Source organism: Rhinichthys klamathensis, unplaced genomic scaffold (genome assembly GCF_029890125.1).
Source record: "Rhinichthys klamathensis goyatoka isolate OS25496 unplaced genomic scaffold, OSU_Roscu_1.1 h1tg000107l_1, whole genome shotgun sequence".
NCBI classification, from domain to species: domain Eukaryota; kingdom Metazoa; phylum Chordata; class Actinopteri; order Cypriniformes; family Leuciscidae; genus Rhinichthys; species Rhinichthys klamathensis.
In genome coordinates, this window is record NW_026606645.1 from 1,432,472 (window position 1) to 1,456,052 (window position 23,581).

The window sequence follows — 23,581 nt, forward strand, 5'->3', positions numbered from 1 at the left end:
TGCCTTAGTACTTTCTTATAATGGAATATATCTATCGGTCTGTCTGTCTGTCTGTGTATGTCTAATATCTGTCTGTCTGTCTGTATATATATGTCTAATATATGTCTGTCTAATATCTGTCTGTTTATCTATCTGTCTGTTCAATCTTGTACACAAATTAAAATGCAAAACGTTTCTGAACTCTTTAAGGTCACCACGCACATGACATCATCAAGCACACACCCCTGTCATTGGCTAATTCCAAAATCGCCCCCTAAACCCTTTAATCACTATTCCCTGTGTTAGTCCATTAATACGGTTTACTTGAAGTGAATGAAAACGAGTGAGCGAATTCGGACAGCTGTTGAGTGTACATCGGCTGTACACTTATTGTTGCAATGCAATGTGGGATTGATTGAGTGCACTCAATAATGTCCACTATGGTTTCGGACACCACTACAAATGGTTGTCCCATCAAATAATGCCCTATTTGGGGGCATAGCGGGTGATTTTGGATTCAGCCATTGTCATTCACATGACCTCGGCCTGTAGTGTCCAGTCTGCTTGATTATTCCACTTCTTTGCTCTGTCTAAAGGCTTAATGTTGCTTAGTTTGTTAGTGGGATAGGGTGATTTGGAGATTAAGTTTAAGGCCATTTCCTCTATACAGTCAAAACAATGACATTAGAACTTTCTCATGGTTTCAGCAAGTTTGATGGTTTGGAAATGGTCTAATGATCTGTTGGGTTTTCAAGACATTGGTATTTGATTTTCATCACAGTTTGGCTTTGTGTTCTGTCGGGAGCTTCTATGAGCACTGAACAGAATTACAAAATAATGACTGTTTTCAAGCATGTTTCCTGTGGCTGTAATCATTCGAGTACTCTTAAAAACTGTCTGACTTTTCTTAACATAATATTTGCTTAAATTATAAACACTTTTTATTAGAATTTATACTAATTTTGTGTAGTTGTATTAATTAACATTGTATTTTTATTTTATTTGTAAGGCTAATCGGTAACACTTTATTTAAACATTACATGTACTTACTATAGTTATAACAGTAAATTGTGCATAATTACATGTAACTAACCCTAACCGTAACTCTAACGTAAGTACATGTAGTTAATTAATAGTAAAATGTAAAGTGCAATGCAACTGTCACCTTAAAATAAAGGGTTACACTTTAAGGTGTCCGTGTCACAGTGTAATTGTACATTTGAGTGCTGAGTAATACTTACAATAGGGTTAGTAGGAATAGAGGTTGGTTACTTGTAATTATTATGCATAATTTATAGTTATTACTACAGTAACTCTACATGTAACAAGGACACTGTAAAATAAAGTGTTACAAAACAAAGTGTAACCTAATGATTTTATTTAAATCTAAGCTAAAAGTTTTCAAATGAAAAGTTTGAATTATAAAATGTCAAATACAACTGGAACCGCATCACACTTAGTGACCAAATACAATAAAAACCACTGCAGATTTTATTATTCCAGATTGTCCTGCAATAAACCAGCAGTCTTTGACCTGGTTAATTTTTCACTTCTGAATCACGCTGGATTCTAAATACCGTAATTACCGCCGTTTACAAAAGCTGTGTGTTGGGTGGAATTGTTCTGTGACCTTCGGTGCTCTCTTTTTATTCTTATCACTAACAACATGTTAGCCAAAGTGTCTGCCAACCAGTCTTGCTTTGTTGAAAGTTATAGCATGGGTACCCTAAAATGATTCATTAGACTCATTTTATTTACTGTGTAAATGCATTTATTTATTTATTTTTACTTTAATTTCCTTTTTATTCAGGCTCAGAACAAGCAGACAGGCATTTGTGCCGCTGCAAAAGTGATTGACACCAAAACTGAAGATGAGCTGGAGGACTACATGGTGGAGATCGACATCTTGGCGTCATGTGATCATCACAATATCGTCAAGCTGCTCGACGCGTTTTACTATGAGACCAAACTGTGGGTGAGTGGATTTAGTTTCATTTTTCATGGTTTTATATGTTTACTTTGTACACAGATTTTATTCCTATTCTCTTTTCCACAGCACAATTTTGGAATCTGACTTTAAAAAAAAATATTTGACTTGTTTAATTATGTTAATATGCCTCATAATTCACCCTTCGCTGGGAGTTTAATTGACGGGCTATCTGACTAATCATATCGCCGAATCCACAATTTTGTCTGACAAACGAACCAGACAGGAGAGTTGGTAGATTAATGTCGGTGGAATTAAAAAACGGTGTGTATTGATGTCTTCCCGCTGTTGAAACATACTTTCTGATGATCATTCATGTTTATTTGGTGCTAATGAGTAGGAAGAGATTATCGGTTCACGTGCCGCTTGAACTGTGGCACTACAGCGATCTGTCACAACACATTAAAGAGTCACAAAACGGTATTTATTGATTTATTTGAGTTTTTTTAATTACAACATTTGAAACTTTGTTTCATACCAAAAGTAACCTGCTTTGTCTTGTCTGTTGGCGTGTTGTCAGTGTCCTCTTTTTGCTCCACAATGTATTTTTCACTGCGTTGACTCAAACCATTTCCTTCCTGCACAAGGTTGAGGTGGACTCAGCTACCAGGTCACTTCAGTCCAGCTTCACTTTAGTACGGACATTAGAAACTTACGAGAGGTTCTTCAAATCCTAGAGGCTTTATGAAATTCAAACAGTACATGACGCTCTTTTATATTTCACATTAAATTAGAAAGACAAAAAATAGAAGGAATTTTACAATCCCAGTAATGCGCCCGGACATTTTTTTTGTTGTTGTTATAATTTTTCGGGGATTAATCCATATTTATTCTGAAAGGTGATTCTCATTGCTTGAGGAGTACAACTTTTTTTACTGTATTGTTGTAATAAAGTTATTTTATTTCAAATTTAAATCATTATAAATGTAGGGCTGTACAAAAACACAACCAGGATGTACAGAATGTATACACTACCATTCAAAAGTTTTATTTGTATTTTTTTTGTCTCATGCTCCACTTTTTTTTTCCATCAAAAATACAGTAATAGAAAGTCCAAATGAACAGCATTTATTTGAAAAATCTACATTTTGTAACATAAATGTCTTTACTGTCACATTTGATCCATTTAATGCATCCTTGCTTAATAAAATTATAAATTTGTTTCAAAAACTTGTTTATTTACTGACCTCAAACTTTTGAACAGCAATGTACTTAAACTATAATTAAAATATTTTTTTTAGTGCTTATTTGTCAATGTCATACTGCAATGAAATGTTTGTCATATCAGGCCCGTTTTAGGCAAAATATGGTTTATCATTTTTTCCTCCCTTGATTTTGAAATGAATATGACCTAAACATGTTCTTGAAAGTTTTTTTGAGATTAACCAGAAAACCTCTCATCAGAATAATGTCGCATTTTCTCACAGAGAGAACAGAGTTATTTTACCTCTTCTGTTATCTTCTTCTGTCTCATTGTGTACTGTACTGGAAGAGGTGTCCATATTTTACTCTTATCCTGCCATACACCAGGAAATGGACTGATATCGGCCTCACCCATTTCCTTATGTAGATGTAGGAGCGCTTTCATTTGGCTGTGATTCAGGGAATGTTTGAACTGGATTATTCATCAGCCATTTGCAGCTTAAACAGGATAAATAACACATTGGTATCAATAATGTCATTTAGTAGTCCGTGTGAAGTAGTTTCCTCCATGTATTTGTAGAAAAGCTTAGATAACTTAAGTTTCAGATGCCATTTACTTTAATATTTTGCAATATGCATTGCATTCAGACAGTTTTAAAGTTTGTCCAAAACACTTATTAAGGCTTCTATATGGAATATATGAGGATTAATAGTGCATTGTGTTATCCAGACAGTGGGATCAATGGAAATAGACAGAATCCTACACTTTAGAGTTGGAAAGGAAGTCTCATCTTGTGCGTTGTTGAGCTTGGCCATTGTAGTTCTGGGACTGAATGACGGCACTGTGTGGGCTATTGTGTTATCATGGCCACCGGTCAATACCAACATCTCACCCACTGTACAACAGCGTTCAAGAGCATGAATAACAGTGACTGTTCTCAGTGCTGTGTCTGTGTGTACACAATAGCGTAGGGTTCAGACTTTAAAGGCCTGTTCACACCAAGGACGATAACGATAGAGATGTAGTTCTAAAAATCTTTCTGAATATAAAAGAACAGCAGAGTTCACACCACAACTATAACAATAACGGCACAGAGAAACAATATCATTGGAATCACTTTCAGAATGATTTTTTTTTTTCAGCTGATGAACAATAAAAACATTGACAGCCAATCAGAATCCGTCCTGCTTTAAGAACTCGAGCATTTAAAGGGATACTCCACTTTTTTTTGTGGAAATAGGCTCATTTTACAACTCCCCCAGAGTTAAACTGTTGAGTTTTACCGTTTTTGAATCCATTCAGCCGATCTCCGGTTCTGGCGGTACCACTTTTAGCATAGCTTAGCATACATCATTGAAGTGGACAAGACCATTAGCATTTCTAAAAAAAAAAAAATGACCAAAGAGTTTAGATATTTTTCCTATTTAAAACTTGACTCTTCTGTAGTTACATCGTCCACTAAGACCGACGGAAAATGTAAAGTTGCGATTTTCTAGGCTGATATGGCTAGGAACTATACTCTCATTCCTGCGTAGTAATCAAGAAACTTTACTGCCGTACCATGAGAGCAGCAGGCGTAATGATATGACGCAGCGCCTGAAAATAGTTCTGTTGTGTTGGCGGAAGGTGGCCTATTTTCAGTTCCTAGCCATATCAGCCTAGAAAATCGCAACTTTACATTTTCCGTCGGTGTTAGTGCACGATGTAACTACAGAAGAGTCAAGTTTTAAATAGTAAAAATATCCAAACTCTTTGGTCATTTTTTTTTTTTTTAGAAATGCTAATGGTCTTGTCCACTTCAATGATGTATGCTAAGCTATGCTAAAAGTGGTACCGCCAGAACCGGAGATCGGCTGAATGGATTCAAAAACGGTAAAACTAAAAAGTAATCCATATGTCTCCAGGGGGTTAATAAAGGCCTTCTGAAGAGAAGCCATGGGTTTTTGTGTGGAAAAATATCCATATTTATAACTTCATAAACTATACTCAAAGGCTTCTGGTAATGGCCGTACACAAGTCCAGTTCTGATGGAAGAAGTGCTCAGGAAATATTTCTTAGAATTAGCAATGTTGAAAACAGTTGTGTGGAAAAATATCCATATTTTTTGGATGCAAACATTGCCATATGTTTGTGGCAACCGTGATTTTTTTTTTTAGATTTTTTTTTTAGGATTCTTTGATGAATAGAAAGTACAAATGAACAGCATTTATTTAAAATGGAAATATTATGTATTATCAATGTCTTTACTGTCACTTTAGATCACTTTAGAAAATATCCTTGCTGAATAAAATAATTAATATAATTCAAACTAAAAAAATCAGTTTAGTTTATTTTAAACAGTGGTGTATTAAATTTCAGCACCTCTTTTTGTCTCTCAAGTTCTCTCGCCTAAAATATAATCTAGTATTTGTGGCGGCACTCCTGACTACAGGAAACGCTATTGTCGTTCAGTGTTGACTATGTAAACAGTCTCTTCAACACACGTCCACCCTCTCCAGATGACTAGCCCCGGCCGTGACCCCTCCATCCGCCTGGTGTTCACGGAAACTCTAATCCTATTAGCACAGAAAGTACTCAATTCCGACACTGTGCTAATGTGTAGAAAGCCTTCATCCTTCCTCGTGCTCATACAGGCCTCTCTAGCTCGATCCTCTTATGTCAGTCACCATTTTGAGGAGCTAGAAAAGACTTCTTGACCAATCATGGCCCTACAACGCAGCGCCGTTGACTAATCACGGTCCTGCCAAGTGAATTGTTTTGTAAAGTTAATAATGTGGGCAGTATTTCCTGGTTTGGATGTTGTTGTACTGTAATTCTGGTTTTATCCATCGATGTGCAACTGTGTTTGTGGAGTTCTGCTCTAAAACTGAATGAGTGTTCTAGATTGTTTTGAGTGAGTTGAATGAACAGTGGTTTTATGAATGAGCGCAGACTGTTTTTTGTTTTTTTTAAACCAGTGCCTGCAGGTTCATGTAGGTGTGTTTATAACAATAGGATAAACAGATTCGTCTACAGAAACATAATGCCGCCATTGTGCCTGACTGAACATTGAGAAATAAAGGCAGTATATGCCAATCAATGGCTGCTTTTGTAAAACAGTGTGATTGTGTTTTTGTAAAGTTCACCCAGTTTCATGTTCACCATGTTTGTGTGTGCAGATCCTGATCGAGTTCTGCGCCGGCGGGGCCGTCGATGCGGTCATGCTCGGTGAGTTGTTCACACAAAGCATTTGTCATGCAAGGCTGCATTAGGAAAAGGTCACTTACGACGGACAGTTGCTTTCCATTACTCACAAACACATTTCATTCTTAAAGGCGAAGGTGAACTTTAACTGTGCTTTGATTATTCTCACGGGGAAATCAATATTGGTCATGTTATGAGCGACAATATATAGATCTATACAATGTCTCTTAAAAAAAAAGGTGTTTTGTAGCATTATGCCTGGTGAGTCTTCATTTACATACTAGTGTTCAAATGTTTAGGGTCAGTAAAGCCCCGTTCACACCGCCAGCGACACGCAGCGACAAAGCGACATGATCCCATTCATTTCAATGGAGCGCTGGCGACATCCGGCGACACGAGCGACAGCGACCGTTGGCGACAGAATGTGGGCGTGTCAAGCGACAAGAGACAAGCGACAAAAGTTGAGAAATTTCAACTTTATGCAAATGTGAAGCGATTTTCGCGAGCGACAACCAATAGGAAAGTAGACTTTCAGTGGAGCTCACGTCACCGTCTCGAGTGCAGGCAAGACAGAGGAGTTCGAGGGAGATTTCACTGTTTATATGATTTGACTGTAACCACATACATGGATATAATAAAATGAGAAATGGAAAAGAAACTGTCGACAGTCTCAGTGAGTTTAATTCATACATTTAAAGTTCGAGTGTTGTAATTTTGTGATGCAAGTTTAGCACTGCTGCGGTTCATTTTACAGTTTCCCCTGCATTATGTTAACTATTAGGGACAAGAAAATTGATTATTTGTCAAATTCCAATGACGTTTTAGTAATTTATGACGGAATGAGTGAGTTTAATTTGTTGATTCATCGATCGTTAATCTTGTAAATGATTTAATCCACTGAACACTGCTGTGGTAATATAAAAACACTCTCCCAACAGCATACTGTTTCTTTTGAGCCTAATTCCTAGTCAAATTAAAATGATATTGTTGTATATATATCACTTCTGGTGGTATTTTGTATAGATATGGCCAGGCGTGCAGTCAACCAATAACATTAGAGCGACAGCACTACGAACTCCCACAAGCGACTTCACAGTACAGAGACTAGCGACATGTAGCGACAAAATCGCTGGCGGTGTGAACGGGGCTTAAGACTTAAAGGTGCTCTACGTAACTTTTAGCGGCCTCTAGTGGTGATATTTCAGATTTTCCAGTGGTGATATAAACCAAATTTTACAAGAGCGCTCGTGCTCAAACTCATAGACAATACCGTCTATTACGCAAATATCTCGGCGAATACTAGACGGATTCGGCGAGCACCGAGCTCGTTGGGACCATCTAGTCGAGCTGAAAAGAACCATATAAGTTCCATAGTTTTTGGTGGTGTTTTCGCGGAGATATTAGCAGAAAACCATCGGGCGCGCTGCAAAATTGCGGACGCCGGTGACGTCACGATCTCAGAAGAAAATCGCTCGTATCTCTGGAACACAAAGACCCAGAGAGCTTAAATTCGGGGGAGGAGGTCCCAGGGGAACCCTTGCCCGAACGCTAGAGTGGCGGGCCTCGGGGATGCCCCCTACCGGATCGCCGTTCGCTGGGACCCCCGATTTCGAACGGCTATAACTCGGGGAGCCGGGCGAGTTGGACCTCGGGGGTGGGCTCGTTCGAAAGGCCCCGTCCAGCACTATGAACGACTAGAGTCTTGGGAATATTGATCAAAGATTGACTGAGATATAAGCCGAAAAACGTGCGCCTTTAACCGGAGTAACTCCCTGACCGTCTACAATAGACTGTATATAAGGAGAGAGGCTCGGGACCGCGCATGCACGTCACATCCGTTGGATTTCGCGGTAAATCCGACCCGGAGACTTCACATAGAAATAGGAATACTGGCCTTCAGAGGTAATAACAAAACCCGACAAGTGGATCATTGTAATGTGTGATTGCAACCCCTTCACACACAGGCAATAAAAAAAGGATTAATTTTAGAAGGAAAGTTCCATATAGCACCTTTAAAAAAAAAACAATTTAATAATTTTTTTTTTAAGCAAGGATGCATTAAATTGTATAAAATTGACTGTAAAGACACTTGCGTTACAAAAGATTTTTATTTGAACTTTCTATTTATCGAAGAATCCTGAAAAAAAATTTATCAAGGTTTCCACAAAAATATTAGGCAGCACAACTGTTTTTTAACACTGATTATAAATGGAAATGTTTCTTGAGCATCTGCATATTAGAATGATTTCTGAAGGATCATGTGACACTGAAGACTGGAGGAATGATGCTGAAAATTCAGCTTTGATCTCAGGAATAAATCACATTTTCAAGTATATTCAACTAGAAAAAATATTTCACAATAGTACTGTTTTTACTCTATTTTTAATCAAAGAAATGCAGCATTGGTAAGGACTTTTTTTCAAACACCAAACTATTGAACAGTAGTGTAAGCCAAAATCTACATTAATATTCTTTAAAAATTTTGTTGATAATGCTTGTGCAGTATATCACAATATACACATTTTATTGAAACGCCATTTATATATAATGGCCATTAATATGTCAATTTTTTAAGGAATGGTAGACCTATCACATTGAAAGTTTTTTTTTTTTTACAGCCATAAACATTGCAGATTTTCAGCCTGAACTATGAAGCTTTTTTCATTTTAGAAAAAAAAAATGGGCCACTAGGGCTGGGACAACGCGTCGACGTCATCGATGAAGTCGACGCAAAAAATACGTCGACGCAAAATATGCGCGTCGATTCGTCAGACCCAAAACAAAGATGGCGGCACCGGAGAGTAGTAGCTGACTGGATTGTTGACTATACTGCGCGCATAACATACATAGCGCACGCACATCTAGAGGGAGAGAGCGAGAGACACGCAAGGTCTCTCTCTGCCATGCGCGCAGTATGTTCTGTCTCACATGCGCGCTCTAGATTCTGGGAGATTTGAACTAATTTGCGGCCATCAGGGAGACGCTATCAATATGCGGGGGACTCCCGGAAGCGATATTTTTTTTCACAGGATGGTAGGGGAAGACTCATGAATATTCATTAGGGAACTCATCCCTGATTGGTCTTAACCCCAGTGACGGGTAGGTTTAGGGGCGGGGTTAGGGGTAAGTCATCAGACCCCCAGTGACGGGTAGGTTTAGGGGCGGGGTTAGGGGTAGGTCATCAGACCAATCAGGGATGAGTTCCCTAATGAATATTCATGAGTCTTCCCCAACCATCCTGTGAAAAAAAAGATCGCCTCCCGGAACTACCGGGAGACTTGGGATGTCTGATTGCGGGGGGTTTTTTCCCCCGGCGTGCATGTTAATCAATGAGTGCATTCACACCGGGAGCAGGAGCAGCGCGTCAGCAACAGTGAAGCGCGGGTTTCGGCGCAGAGTCTTTGCTGCTGCTCACGCTCAATTAAAGTGAAAGCACACTTTTGATGGACAGAATAAATATGATTTAACCCAAAAAGTGCAGAAAATGCACATAATTTGCATGTCTGGTGTGTTTTAACAAGAACTGGAGTAGGGTATGTATGTCAGAAAAGAAAATGAAGACTCAAAAATATTTATATAATTTTTTTTTATTGAATGCTAGACATCAAGTTATTATTTTCATCTTAAAGAAGAATTACAAGATGCACTTTTTTCAGTAAGCTAGGCCTATGTGTTTTCAAGGCTTCAAAGTTTTATTGAATGCTACCTCTGACTAATTTGCACTTGTATAGTCTTTTATTTTGGAATTTTAAGAGCAATAAACATATATTGCAATGTTAAAGGAGTAGTTCACTTTTTCATCAAAATGAACAAATCTTTTTCCGAGTCAATTCGTTCATTTCGGTCGTTAAATGAATCAAATGACTCGAAAAAAGATTTGTTCATTTTGATGAACGAGTTCGAACAGGAGAGTCATACAGAACAGAGAAAGGCGAGCATGTGAGCTTATAAAACTTAAACGTTGTTATTTATTTTTTAAATGAGCGATCGTTTCGCATGATAAGACCCTTATTCATCGTCTGGTGTCGTTTAAAGACATTTTAAGCTGCATCTGAAACTGTTATTAACTGTATTTTGGACCTTGGACCGTATGGTTCCCATTTAAGTCCATTATATGGAGAAAAATCCTGGAATGTTTTCATCAAAAACCGTAATTTCTTTTCGACTGAAGAAAGAAAGACATAGGCATCTTGGATGACATGGGGGTGAGTAAATTATCAGCAAAAGTTTTTTCAAAAGTGAACTACTCCTTTAAGGAATTCATGTTTTTTCATTCAGATATGTAAATCAACATGTATAAATTGCTATTAGTCAATTAATGGGGAGATAATCGATAACCGAATCGAAATCGAATCGGACTGGAAAAATGAATCGTTAGATTAATCGATGCATCGAAAAAATAATCGCTAGATTAATCGTTTAAAATATAATCGTTTATCCCAGCCCTATGGGCCACTATATAAAATTACTCAATATAAATGCATGTTTAATCCAGATATTGCATAGTAATTCCTGAGGCAGTTCACTCAATGTGATTGCTTCTCGCTCCATGTTTAGCGCAGGAAAAACGTGACAACAGAACTTAGATCACAAATTCAATCAATAAGGACACTGATTTGAGTTTCACGAACTTACAGCACACACAATTTGCTTCATTGCGACTGAAACCGACTTGAAAAGAAATTAGTAGTTCAGTAACCACTCTGATTCAGTGTGTTCATTCAGCATAGGACTCATCAGACTGATTCTGAGCCATTTTGAATTTGTTGCAAGAATCTGCTTATATGAGAAAGTAGTTAACTCATTTTACACAACTCAAAACTCAGATGTTAGAAAGCTGGAGATATTAATGTAACAGGTGAAATTAGCTGGTTCTCTATAAATGACATGAGTGTGTTTGTGAATGTAAGCATTTCCCTCTTCATATGTGTGTAGAGTTGGAAAGGCCTCTGACGGAGCCGCAGATCAGGGTGGTTTGTAAACAGACTCTGGATGCTCTAGTGTATCTGCATGAAAACAAGGTCATCCACAGAGACCTGAAGGCTGGAAACATCCTGCTCACACTGGACGGAGACGTCAAACTGGGTGAGTGGATGTGGGAGAGGGTTCAGAGGATTTTTATGACCCTTTTTTTAAGACCTTCTCAAATGAAATGAATACCATATGGACAGGGTAGAGCAGTGTCTATGGGAACATCCTAAATTGTAAAATGACTGTAAAAACAAAAGTTTTTTAAAATGTCAAATTTATAAATGAAATATAAATGTATTTAAAATATTTATATACAGTCAAACCAAAATGTATTCAGACACCTGCAACATTTTTCACATTATCACAGTTTATCCGCTAAATGGTAATAAAATATGACAAGAACTCAGAGTTATCAAATCAGTTGATATTTCACTGGTTTTGGCCATCCTTCTGTTAGACTGTCTCACAAATGAGTTTGGTTGAATAGCTGTCAGCTGTTAAATTTAAGTACACAATTAGATAATATCAATTTAGGTTAACCAATTACCAGGCAATGCTTCATGTTGTTCAGTCTGTGGTGTAAAATGGTCGCATTAGCAATTAAAGAAAAAAAAAAAAACCGGTCAGGTCAAAGTGTCTGAATAATTTTTGGTCCCAAATTGTTATAAATTTTACTGGTGGTCACTGTATGAAGGATTTTAGGGTATAATATGTCACAGTTTACTTTATTTTGCTATCCTCACTTACATGAATGACTGTCCTGCACCCACTAGTAAAACAATATCAAACATTATATCTGGTGTCTGAATAAGTTTTGTATATATATATATATCATTTCAACAAAAACAGAAAATGGGCTGATTGAAAATGCAAACTCACTCTCTGACTCTCTCTGGTGCTTATGGATCAGTGGTTACCCCGGTGAACCCTGTGTACAAAGCAGCTGAATTATGACAATTTTTACTCCAGAAGATAAACATTGTCATAATTAAGTAATCCCTTGGTACAAATGTGCGGTGTTCACTGAGTGCAAACAGCCTTGAAACTGCGATCCTGTAAAGCGCGCGACAGCGACGCGTTTTTAAACATTTCTTATAACAAGATATTTAAGACTTTTTATGGATTTAAATTTAATAAAACGGAATTCAAGACTTTTTAAGGACCCACGGGGACCATGCTGTGTAATCTTGAATTTATTATCAGAGTAACGGTGGAGTGTTTTTAGTTTTTTGTTGCCGATCGGCTGCATATAATCCAGTGCAGCAGGAGATTTCAGATGCCATGTGCTGATGAGCAGATTCACAGTTACGTAATAACATGGTAAAGAGACAGAGAGGAGCTGAGGAGGGTCATTTACATGTCAGGCTAAACCGCAGCTTGTAGAAACATTACATCATTGACCAGATGTAAATGATTCTGTGATGGTGTATAAAACTATATGGACGCTTAAAGGGATAGTTCACTTTGAAATACATTTTTGGTATGTTTTAGCTTACCTCAAGGGCATCCAAGATGTAGGTGTCTTTGTTTCCGCAGTAGTTTCAATTTTGATATTTTTAGGTCAAGCCGTTCTTGTCTGTCAGTCATATAATGCAGGTCTATGGTCACCACCTCAAAGAGCATGCACAGAGAAGTCCAAATTAAACATGATTTAATGACTCGTAAATGTAAGTACACATTGATGGCCTAAGACACGAAACAAGCGGTTTGTGTGAGAAAACGAACAGTATTTATATCGTTTTTACCTCTTGTAACCACAGCCACGTCCAAGTGATCTGAGAGCGTGGGCGCTTCGGTCTGCGAAAGCGCCGGAAGTGATCTCTCGCGCGTGTACGTCACTCATTGTTTACACAGAGATTTCGGAAGTGTTACCTTTCACTGTGAAGATCTAAACATATTTAGATAACCAGAAATCGCAATGGAAGACGGTTTCGATATATCAACAGACAACGTTGAATTTTTTTCACAACCATATTTAGATCACTTCCGGTGCTTGCGCAGCCCGAAGCGCCCGCGCCCTCAGATCACTTGGACGTGGCTGTGGTTACAAGAGGTAAAAACGATATAAATACTGTTCGTTTTCTCACACAAACCGCTCGTTTCGTGTCTTAGGCCATCAATGTGCACTTACATTTACGAGTCATTAAATCATGTTTAATTTGGACTTCTCTGGTCATGCTCTTTGAGGTGGTGACCATAGACCTGCATTATATGACTGACAGACAAGAACGGTTTGACCTAAAAATATCAAAATTTAAACTACTGCGGAAACAAAGACACCTACATCTTGGATGCCCTTGAGGTAAGCTAAAACATACCAAAAATTAATTTCAAAGTCAACTATCCCTTTAAGCCACTGAATTTCATGGCATTCGATCACAAAATATCAAAGCAAGTGGCATTTATTGTGAAGAAAGATCTTTTTTATGCAGAACCTTTCCCAAAAAGAAAATTTTCTGTATCTTTCAGCGGACTTTGGAGTGTCTGCCAAGAACACAAAGACGGTCCAGCGAAGAGACTCTTTCATTGGAACCCCTTACTGGCAAGTTAGAGTTTCAAAAAAATGAAACCACTTGTACTTGCACACATTGGCATTGCTGACAGTCTCTTTCATTCAGGATGGCTCCAGAGGTTGTGATGTGCGAGACGTCTAAGGACAGGCCGTATGACTATAAGGCCGATATTTGGTCTCTAGGAGTCACTCTGATCGAGCTGGCGCAGATCGAACCGCCCAACCACGAGATGAACCCGATGAGAGTCCTGCTCAAGATCGCCAAAGCTGACCCTCCTACTCTCCTGCAGCCTTCAAAATGGTACAAAACAATGTGATTTGTATATGTATACACTACCATTCAAAAGCTTGGGGTCGGTACGATTTTAAATACTTTTAAAAGAATTCTCTTCTGCTAACCATGGCTGCGCTTATTTGATTAAAAATACAACTAAAATCAGTTATAGTATTAAATATTATTCCAGTGTAAATCAGCTGTTTTCTGTGTGAATATATAGTAAAGTGTAATTTATTCCTGTGATCAAAGCTGAATTTTTTAGCATCACCAGTGTCAGTGTCTTCAGTGTCAAATGATCCTTCACAAATCAGTGTAATATGAGGATTTGATGCTCAAGAAACATTTATTATTATTATCAATGTTGAAACAGTTGTTGGTCTGTCAGTTGTACAGTTTTTTTTTTTTTTTTTTAGGATTCTTTGATGAATAGGAAGTTCAAAAGAACAGCATTTGTTTGAAATAGAATCTTTTGTAACATTATAAATGTCTTTACTGTCCTTGATAAATAAAAGTATTGATTTCTTTCCTCCAAAAAATAAAAATAAAATTCTCACTGACCCCAAACTTTTGAACGGTAGTGTATATGTATAATGTATATACACTACCGTTCAAAAGGTTTAGATCGGCAAGATTTTTTATGTTTTTAAAAGAAGTCTTCTGCTCACCAAGGCTGCATTTATTTGATCCAAAATACAGCAAAAACAGTAATATTGTGAAATATTTTTACCGTTTAAAATAACTGATTTCTATTTGAATATACTGTAAAATGTAATTTATTCCAAAGCTGAATTTTCAGCATCATTACTCCAGTTTTCAGTGTCACATGATCCTTCAGAAATCATTCTAATATTATGATTTGCTGCTCAAGAAACATTTATTATTATTATCAATGTTGAAATTTTTTTTTCAGGATTCTTTGATGAATACAAAGTTCAAAAGAACAGCATTTATCTGAAATCGAAATCTAAAATGTAACATCATACACTACCATTCAAAAGTTTGGTCATTAAAATATTTTTGGAAAGAGATTTTTATTCAGCACGGATGCATTTAAATTGATCAAAAGTGACAGTAAATACATTATAATGTTATTTATCTTTCTAATCATCAAAGAATCCTGAAAAAATAAAAATTTGCACAACTGTTTTCAACATTGATAATAATAATAAATGTTTATTTAGCAGCAAAACAGCAAAATTAATCTAAATGTAAATCTAAATAATCTAAATAAACGATTGGAAAGAAAATCTCGTTTAAAATTGAATATTAAATTATTAATGTTTACAAAGAATAACTTTAAGGGATCGTTAAATTATGGCAAAAAATAATCTAAATGTTAAAATAGGGGAAAGCATCCACAATTGAATATACAAATTAAAATTCCAAAAAATATATATTTTTGGTACAGACTCATTTTAAAATGTATTTTTAATATATAATGAAAAAAAAAAACAGTTGTCTGTGTATATGTGTATATCTCAAAGTGACAATTGAAAATGCATAACAGATTTTTTTTCTCATGATATTATATCATGCCTTATGCTTAAATACCCGAAATTAGATTTGTAAACAAATATAATTATATATTTTTTATTTGTTTATTTACTTATTGCTTTTTGTTCACAATATAACAGGTTTATAGGTTACCAATACGTTTTAATGACCATCTCTTCATCCGTCTGCAGGTCTCCCGAGTTCAGTGACTTCCTGAAACACGCACTGGATAAGAACGTGGACAACAGGTGGAACACAGCACAACTTCTTCAGGTGAATTGACTTTTCCTACCTTTATTTCAACACGTATAATCTAAGGCCATATCCACTGAACCTGGCCCTAAGCTGAGGCAGTATTGCTGCAAAAGGCCCTTGTGTGCCGTCCTCCTGCTGCTCGGCCACCAGCTGGTCCAGGGGTCTTTCTTGCCACATGAATCAGCAGCTGTTCATTCATTTGTCTGTGTCAGGCACTTTCTGCACCAGCCTTCATCCTTTGACGTCAGCAAAGGAGATTTTGTTTCCGAGGCTTTAAGTAGGCCAGCCTAGCACTGACTGCGCACATATGCACACGTGCTAAACACTTCAGGAGAGATTCTGCTCTCTGAAGAGGCAATATGGGGTTGAAAATACAGAGTTCAAGTTTTCCTCCTATTAAGTTGATCATATCAAAGAAGCTGCACATTCTCAGACCAGCCATTGACTGTCTACAGCAGGTTTCAAAGCCAAGAAAGGTAAGAATTGGAGACTGGCATCCTCATGGGCCATTGATGTGCTCATTTTCCTCTTGTCTGTCGCACATTTGGCTTACAGCAATTTTTGTGTACAATGTAAGCAATAAATCTTAAAGGTCCTAAATTATGCTTTATTTTCTCTAAGCCAAATCGTGATGCACAATATATCAGACAGTACCATATCAGTTATCAGTCAGTATTAGAATTTTTTTTTTTTTTTTTTTTTTTTATTGGAAATCTAGTTGTGCAGGCTCATTTCCACTTATGTTTATATTTATATTTTACCTTTATTAAGTTAATCTTTGAAAACTAATAATTTAATCGTGCTGTTGTTTATTGTACTTCCTTCATTCCTTCAAAACAAATTTATTTATGTATTTTCTCATTGTTTTATTTTATTTTACACACTTGACTGAATTTGTTTCTCAAGATCTTTGAAAACACTAATAATTTAATAATACTGTTCAATTTATTCTTATAAGCAAATCTCACATTTATATCCATTTTTTATACTTTACAATATAATGATGTTATTTCACTTGTGGCATTTGCAGTGTTTGATATCTTTTTTTTTAATATAATTTGTTAAGTTTATTTAGTCAGTATAGTGCAGTATTAGTACAATTTTAATATCAACCATGTATTGGTTGTCAGCTTATTGGTATTGGCCAGAATTTAAATATGTTAATTCAAAATATATTAGGGGGAGGGACATTAACATAACACAGACACTTTTTACATATAAGATATACATACATATGTGTGTATATATATGTGTGTATATATATATATGTGTATATATATATGTGTGTGTGTGTAATTATTCTTTTATTGTATTATTAATTTATTATTTTCCTGAAATTGCAAATAACATCAGATTTAAAATGCTACATTTTCCAAGAATTTATCTGGAACAGAGTATTCTGACTGCCTTTTGTGAATGTCAAAATTAATAGTATCTTAATAATATGTGCATGTGTAATTTTAATATGTATATTGCAGTAATAGTTCATCTTCATTTGTGCAGCACCCGTTTGTGAGTAGTGTGACTGACAGCCGACCCCTGCGGGAGCTCATCGCTGAGGCCAAGGCGGAGGTCACAGAGGAGGTAGAGGAGCTGAAGGAGGAAGAGGAGGAAGAAGATCATGAAGGAAACCTGGTAAGAGATTATAAGGACTGCCAACAAACTTAGAACACTTTTCAGAGAAAGATTAAACCTAAAAAAGTCTGGATGAATGTTGGCCAAAAGAATGAATCTATGCTGCATCATCCATTAACTTGTTTCAAATGACCTTACCCTCAGCTTCGCGGACACAAGCGCGCACCATCTGACGCTAGCGTCGGCAGCTCTGAAGACGAGAAGCTTCCCCAGTCGCCGTCCACCTTGGAGTCTGTTCCTGAAAAGATAGAGGACGTCGCTTCCCCTAAGCTACCAGATGATAATCTTACAGCTGGAAAAGAGAAGGAAGAAGAACCTCTGAAGGTGGATGAGAACCACATCCGGGATGTAACGGTACCTGGATCCAAGGAACAAGCTGTGGAAGAGTCTCAAGAACCTAAAGCTGAAGAAAAGGCTGTAGAAGCAGAGGTTGTTTTACCAGAGACTCCTCCTGACACGATAGTCCAGAGGGTGGAGCAACCAGCCAAACCTGATGGAGAGAAACTGGAGGAGAAAAAGGAGGTGGTGGGCAACGGTGAGCTCATAAAGGAAGTGCCTGCTTCAGACATGGCTTCAATAGAGACTCCAACTGAGCCCACTAAACAAGCTGAGCCAGTGAAAGAAGTATCTCCAGTGAAAGAAGTAGAGAAGGCTGAGGAAAAGGAGAAACCTGCAATGGTGGAGAAAGAAAGCCCGGTGAAGCCTAGGTATGTGAAGAAGCAAGACTCTGACTCGGGAATAAGTTCGACAGCTGACAGCAGCAGCATAGACCTGAACTTATCCATCTCCAGCTTTATTAGCAAGTCCAAGGAGCCAGGAACCATCTCTCAACAGGTGAGAAACACCTACTCAAAGCTGTCATTACTTTATACTCGCTAGATACCAGACAATAGAAGATCACAATGAGTGTAGAGTCAGACTAGTCTCTGATTTAAATTCAGAGGAATAATAGAAACAACGTGTCTTTCTAATAATTGAATAGCCCGTAGTCAATTATTACGTGATTGCTACACACCTCAAAACATTGTTCAGATATTCTATTTCAAGACATTTGTCAGGTTTTTGTCTTTATGGGTGTGTTCATACTTGGCATGTTTGGTTGGACTAAAGCGAACCATTTGAACCCTGGTGCGTCAAACAAGCAGAGCGAGACGCTGAAAAGATGGATCTCGATCCGCTTCCAAACCAACTCTGGTGCGGTTTGAAAGATATATGAACGCAACACGGACCAAAGACATGTTAACCAACCAAAACAGGACAGAATCCTCAAGAATACCTGTTTTTTCTCATCATAGTCGCGATGCTGCCCATCACAGATCAGTACAGGCGTCAGAACCGCGTCTCCTCACAGCAGATCTGTGTGTGTGTGTGTGACGGAGGGATTCCTGACGCTGTTTTGACTCATTTTACACATTTGATAAGCTCTTCACTTGTTCTCAGTTGGTCAAAATACCATTATATGTACGCTACGGCTACGCGCATTTATCCCAGAACACAGCATTGTTTTGAATGTTTGGCAATTTCTGTCCCAAAATATACGTAATGAAAGCTGACCAATCAGGTTGTAAATGGATCCCTCCCTATGCCTTTAGGCTTGGTATCTTTAGGTTTGGTGTTAAAATGCCAATGTGAACGATAAGACGACAAAGGCTAAAAAAGATTTTTTGGTCCGAACCAAGCGAACCGAACTACAAGTGTGAACCCACCCTAAAACGCTCTTGTGTGTGGGACTAATTTCTCATCCAAGGCTCAGTTGCTGATTCCAAAATCTCATTTTAGATATGCTGACTTATGTTGACTTGTGCTGTTATTTGAGAGAAAGAGGAAGCATGAGGGAAAGAGATTGATTGATTAAGCAATTGAAATGTTTAAATATTACAAATAAAATAGTTATTGTGAATTATTAATTTAGTGAATATTTCTATAGGCTAAAAATATATTGTGAATTATTAGTGAACATTGTGTGGAAAAATGGCCTGTCTTCATTTTATTTATTTATTTATTTATTTATACTGAGTTTAAGTTTTAACATTTAAATCTATAGGCTGAAATAAATTATAAAATTATAATAATGTATTGTGAATTATTAATTTAACAAAAGTTTGTGAAAAATTACATGCCTTAATTTTATTTATTTATTTACTGGGTTTAAGTTTTAACATTTAAACATTTTGAATCTTTTGGCTACGGGGCTGTTTGGTCAAAAAAAAATATATTTGTATTAATTTGTTCTTTAGTAAAAATAAGTAAGGCCATTTAATCCACAAAGTATCATAAATATTGAGCTATATTTAAAAGGCTAAAAAACATCAGGATTTTTTTTTTTTTTCAGTATTCCCACAGTATTAAAACTAGAATGTTTTGTTGTTGTTGTTGTTCTAGGACAACAAGAGGCAGAAAAAAACTCTGAAAAAGACTCGCAAGTTCATTGTGGATGGAGTGGAAGTCAGCGTGACGACATCAAAGATCATCACAGACAATGACACCAAAAGCGAGGAGATGCGATTCCTCCGGTGAGCCATCAGCTGTTTAACTGCTCTGAGACACTTTGCATGTTTGACTCATGTTTGCATCATATTTGCATTCATTGGTAAAACTTTAGTTCTGCCTGTTTCATGTTGTGGCAGAAATTTTCTAGTACAAGCTTCTGCCTCTTCTCATTCTTAAAGCAATAGTTTTGGTAAATGCACACAGACTGGTAGTTTAAGTGTCCAATCATCTTTCACGGCTGGGTGATATAAAAGTGGTGTTGGGCTGTTTTCATACCTCAAAGCGACAAAAAGTTTCCCGTGCGGTGTTTATTAGCATGTTTTACATATAACGGCCCCATATTTCAACACCAGATATGTGAAAGGGAAAACAAGCTGAGTAATACTTCCTGTTCCTGCCTGGAAAAGCTTCCTGTTGGACTGGATAGTGCCAATTTTTTTTTCAGAAAAGCTCAGCATTTTTCAACTCTAAACAGTTTTCCCTCCATTTCAATTTTAAACAATTTACATATTTGGTTATCCTAAACTTATTGTCATTATAAAGAAGTAATGAAACAATGAAAATACAGTCATAGTCTTTAAAGTAATGATATAAAAAACAATCCTATTTACCTACTTAATGCATGATCCTTGTGCATGATTCGAGTTTATACTTAAAAATGTCACATTTCAGAAGTAAAATGGGTTGTGAATGCTGTTTAATGTTGACTTTGGGGTAAGTAATAAAATACCTTTTTACTCCGTGATGTTTCTAAATTGGCATTTGCTGGTGGATTTAAAGGGTTAATTCACCCAAAAATGAAAATTCTGTCATCAATTACTCGCCCTCATGTCGATCCAAACCCGTAAGATGAACCCGTGAGTTCATCTTCAAAACACAAATGAAGATCTTAATGAAATCTGAGAGAAAACTGGCTTGAAAGTGGTAATTGCGTAAACTGTCAATGGAGAGACAGAAAACACTCATATTTCACTGTGTTCTGAAGATGAACGAAAGTCTTACGACATGAGGGAGAGTAATTAATGACAGAACACAAACCTTTTAGAAATTGGACATTGCTTTACCATAGAGATGGTGCTTTAAAACCTTTTTAGCAGGCTCAAATTATATTAATAGTGAACAACTTAGTTAGAAATATGGCTTTGATTTTCTAGTCCTATATATTTTGTATAAAATAAAAATGTTTAGTTCCGTATATTTGCTAAAACACCATAGGTGGGTCTGTTGTTGGATCAGTGTAAAATGATTGTTAAATGTGTGTGTTTCAGGCGTCAGGAGCTGAGGGAACTGAGACTTCTGCAGAAAGAGGAGCAGAGAGCCCAAACTCAGCTCAGCAACAAACTCCAACAGCAGCGGGAGCAGATCTACAGACGCTTCGAACAGGAAGTCACGGTGAGCCAGAACAAACAAAGACATTAAGATCAGAATCGCTGCTTCATTGATGGAACTGGATCATATCAAGGGTCCAATATCAATCAAATTAAGGGTATAGAAGGAAAGTGCCTGCTGAAATAGTTCCTGATTTCCAGGGCAAAAATGAATACAATCGGACAACTCTTCTCTGGGATCATCTTTAAAATGTCACCTTGAAACCATATAATCTAATAAAAAGCCTGCCAAGATACTCTGCTGATGTGATTATTATTTGAAAGGTTTTTGTTTTTACATTAAAAGCCTTTAGGTGCTTAAAACCTGATTGCTCTCCTGAGAATAGTGGTGTTGCCAATCCCAGAAACACTGGCAGGACTCTGACCGAATTACATCACATGCTTAACAGCTTCATTATTTTTGGAGTGTGTAATCCGTGTCTGACTATTAAGCGTAGGTCAGTTTTAAGCCACCTGAGATTGTGCCAGTTAACCTGGTCAACAATCATTTTTCCTGTTCATTATTTTTATTCTAGTTATTAAAACTAAATTAACTTGAACTAAACTTTGGTTGTCATCAGGAAAGGATCTCTAGATTCTCATGTTTTTTGTTTTTTTTCTTGTCAAGTTATTTTTAATTTCTGGTGTTTAATGTGTGTATATATATATATATATATATATATATATTAGGGCTGTCAGTTAAACGCGTTATTAACGGCATTAACGCAAACCCATTTTAACGGCATTAAGTTTTTTATCGCGCGATTAACGGGCTTTTTGGCCTAGCAAACTTTGTAGTTTTTTTTCACATGCTTTTGCAACAGGACGTGGCAGCTATGAAACCCATTCATTTCAATGGCTTGCGCCGCACGAGGACGTTTTGAAAGCGCAAGCGGATCTAGCTAGACCGGAAACAAAACAACAGGCACGACGCCGCACACACTTGTTTAGTTGACGCCCCCTTTATTGACGCCCCCTCGTCAATATCAGGACCTCGTCAGTATTTCTTTCACCCTTTTATTGATGGACAGTGTTACATTGTGTGAGAGATTATTTGCTCCAAGTGAGAATGTTAGTGTGAAATTGAACACAGTATTGTCAATGTTGTTTTCAATAAAAAAACATTTGCACAAAGCAAGCCGATCCACTTTTCCATGTTGATAAGAGCATTAAAATGAGAAAAAAGAATGGGACAAAAAGAAATCAAGAGACATTTAGAATAGATAAAAATGTGCGATTAATCGCGAGTTAACTATGACATTAAAGCAGCACTAAGTAGGAATTCTGTTTTTGTCAAACAGCGACCCCTAGAGTCGCTGTGGAGTACTTGTACTGTTGTGAATAGCACTCACGCAGAGATGGCTCGCACTCACGGCCGGATCCCCTCCCCCTGTACACCGGTACCTGTTCAGTAGGATGGACGCTGTAACGAGTGGAAATAAGGTATGGCCCCTTTAAGAGCTGCGCGCGCCCTGTTTAACTGTCGGCAGTCTGTATTGTATGTGCGCCTCGAACACCACATGTATACGGCGCCGGGTTATTTCTGTTTGATGCTCATTTTATCGGAATTTGATCAGATCTCTTTTTTGCCGTAAAGCAATTCGTTACCTCGCGAGACCTGATATCACACGATACTTCCTAACACTGAGGCCGGCGGCCCAAAGTTGCAAGGGTGGTTTTGCGGCTCACAGGCACCAGGGGGGTGCGAGACGACCACCATTCAACACGAAATCAGTAATATAAACATTACAATGACTCCAAAGCTGTTCGGTTAAGGTAAAAAAGTTACTTAGTTCACCTTTAATGCGATTAATCGTGATTAAATATTTTAATCGTTTGACAGCACTAATATATATATATATATTTGTTATGCATGTCTATTTCTATTTATCTCAGTATTTTGAATGGGTCTAGAGAGGCGATTCGTGTAGATCTGCTTTATAATTTCCACGTTTTCTTGTCTCGCTAGAGTAAGAAGCGTCAGTATGATACGGAGGTGGAGAATATGGAACGGCAGCAGAAACAGACCATCGAGCGCCTGGAGCAGGAACACACCGATCGTCTCCGAGACGAAGCCAAACGCATTAAAGCTGAGCAGGACAAAGAGCTCTCCAAGTTTCAGAGCACGCTCAAGAACCGCAAGAAAGAGGTATGGAAGAGTTTAGGATCCCTGCTTTCCAGAAGAAGCATTCTGAGGGAAAAAATAACGATTAGATTTTTTTTGGAGATTTTATTTATTTTCACTTACTAAAGTATTCTTATGGTTTAAATACGAATCCGTTTACAT

At 37.3% G+C, this 23,581-nt stretch overlaps 1 protein-coding gene across 1 annotated transcript in view; it reads left to right on the forward strand.

Annotated features, from left to right (window-relative positions):
- The window catches only part of slkb (STE20-like kinase b), a 39,121-nt gene that overhangs the window by 887 nt on the left and 14,653 nt on the right, over window positions 1-23,581 (forward strand). Inside the window, exons 2-12 of the mRNA XM_056253570.1 lie at window positions 1,790-1,954; window positions 6,269-6,317; window positions 11,229-11,378; window positions 13,734-13,806; window positions 13,883-14,077; window positions 15,739-15,820; window positions 17,306-17,437; window positions 17,582-18,271; window positions 19,820-19,950; window positions 21,196-21,319; window positions 23,264-23,443. Of these exons, the coding sequence (XP_056109545.1) occupies window positions 1,790-1,954; window positions 6,269-6,317; window positions 11,229-11,378; window positions 13,734-13,806; window positions 13,883-14,077; window positions 15,739-15,820; window positions 17,306-17,437; window positions 17,582-18,271; window positions 19,820-19,950; window positions 21,196-21,319; window positions 23,264-23,443 (1,971 nt within the window). The remainder of the gene's footprint in view (window positions 1-1,789; window positions 1,955-6,268; window positions 6,318-11,228; window positions 11,379-13,733; window positions 13,807-13,882; window positions 14,078-15,738; window positions 15,821-17,305; window positions 17,438-17,581; window positions 18,272-19,819; window positions 19,951-21,195; window positions 21,320-23,263; window positions 23,444-23,581) is intronic.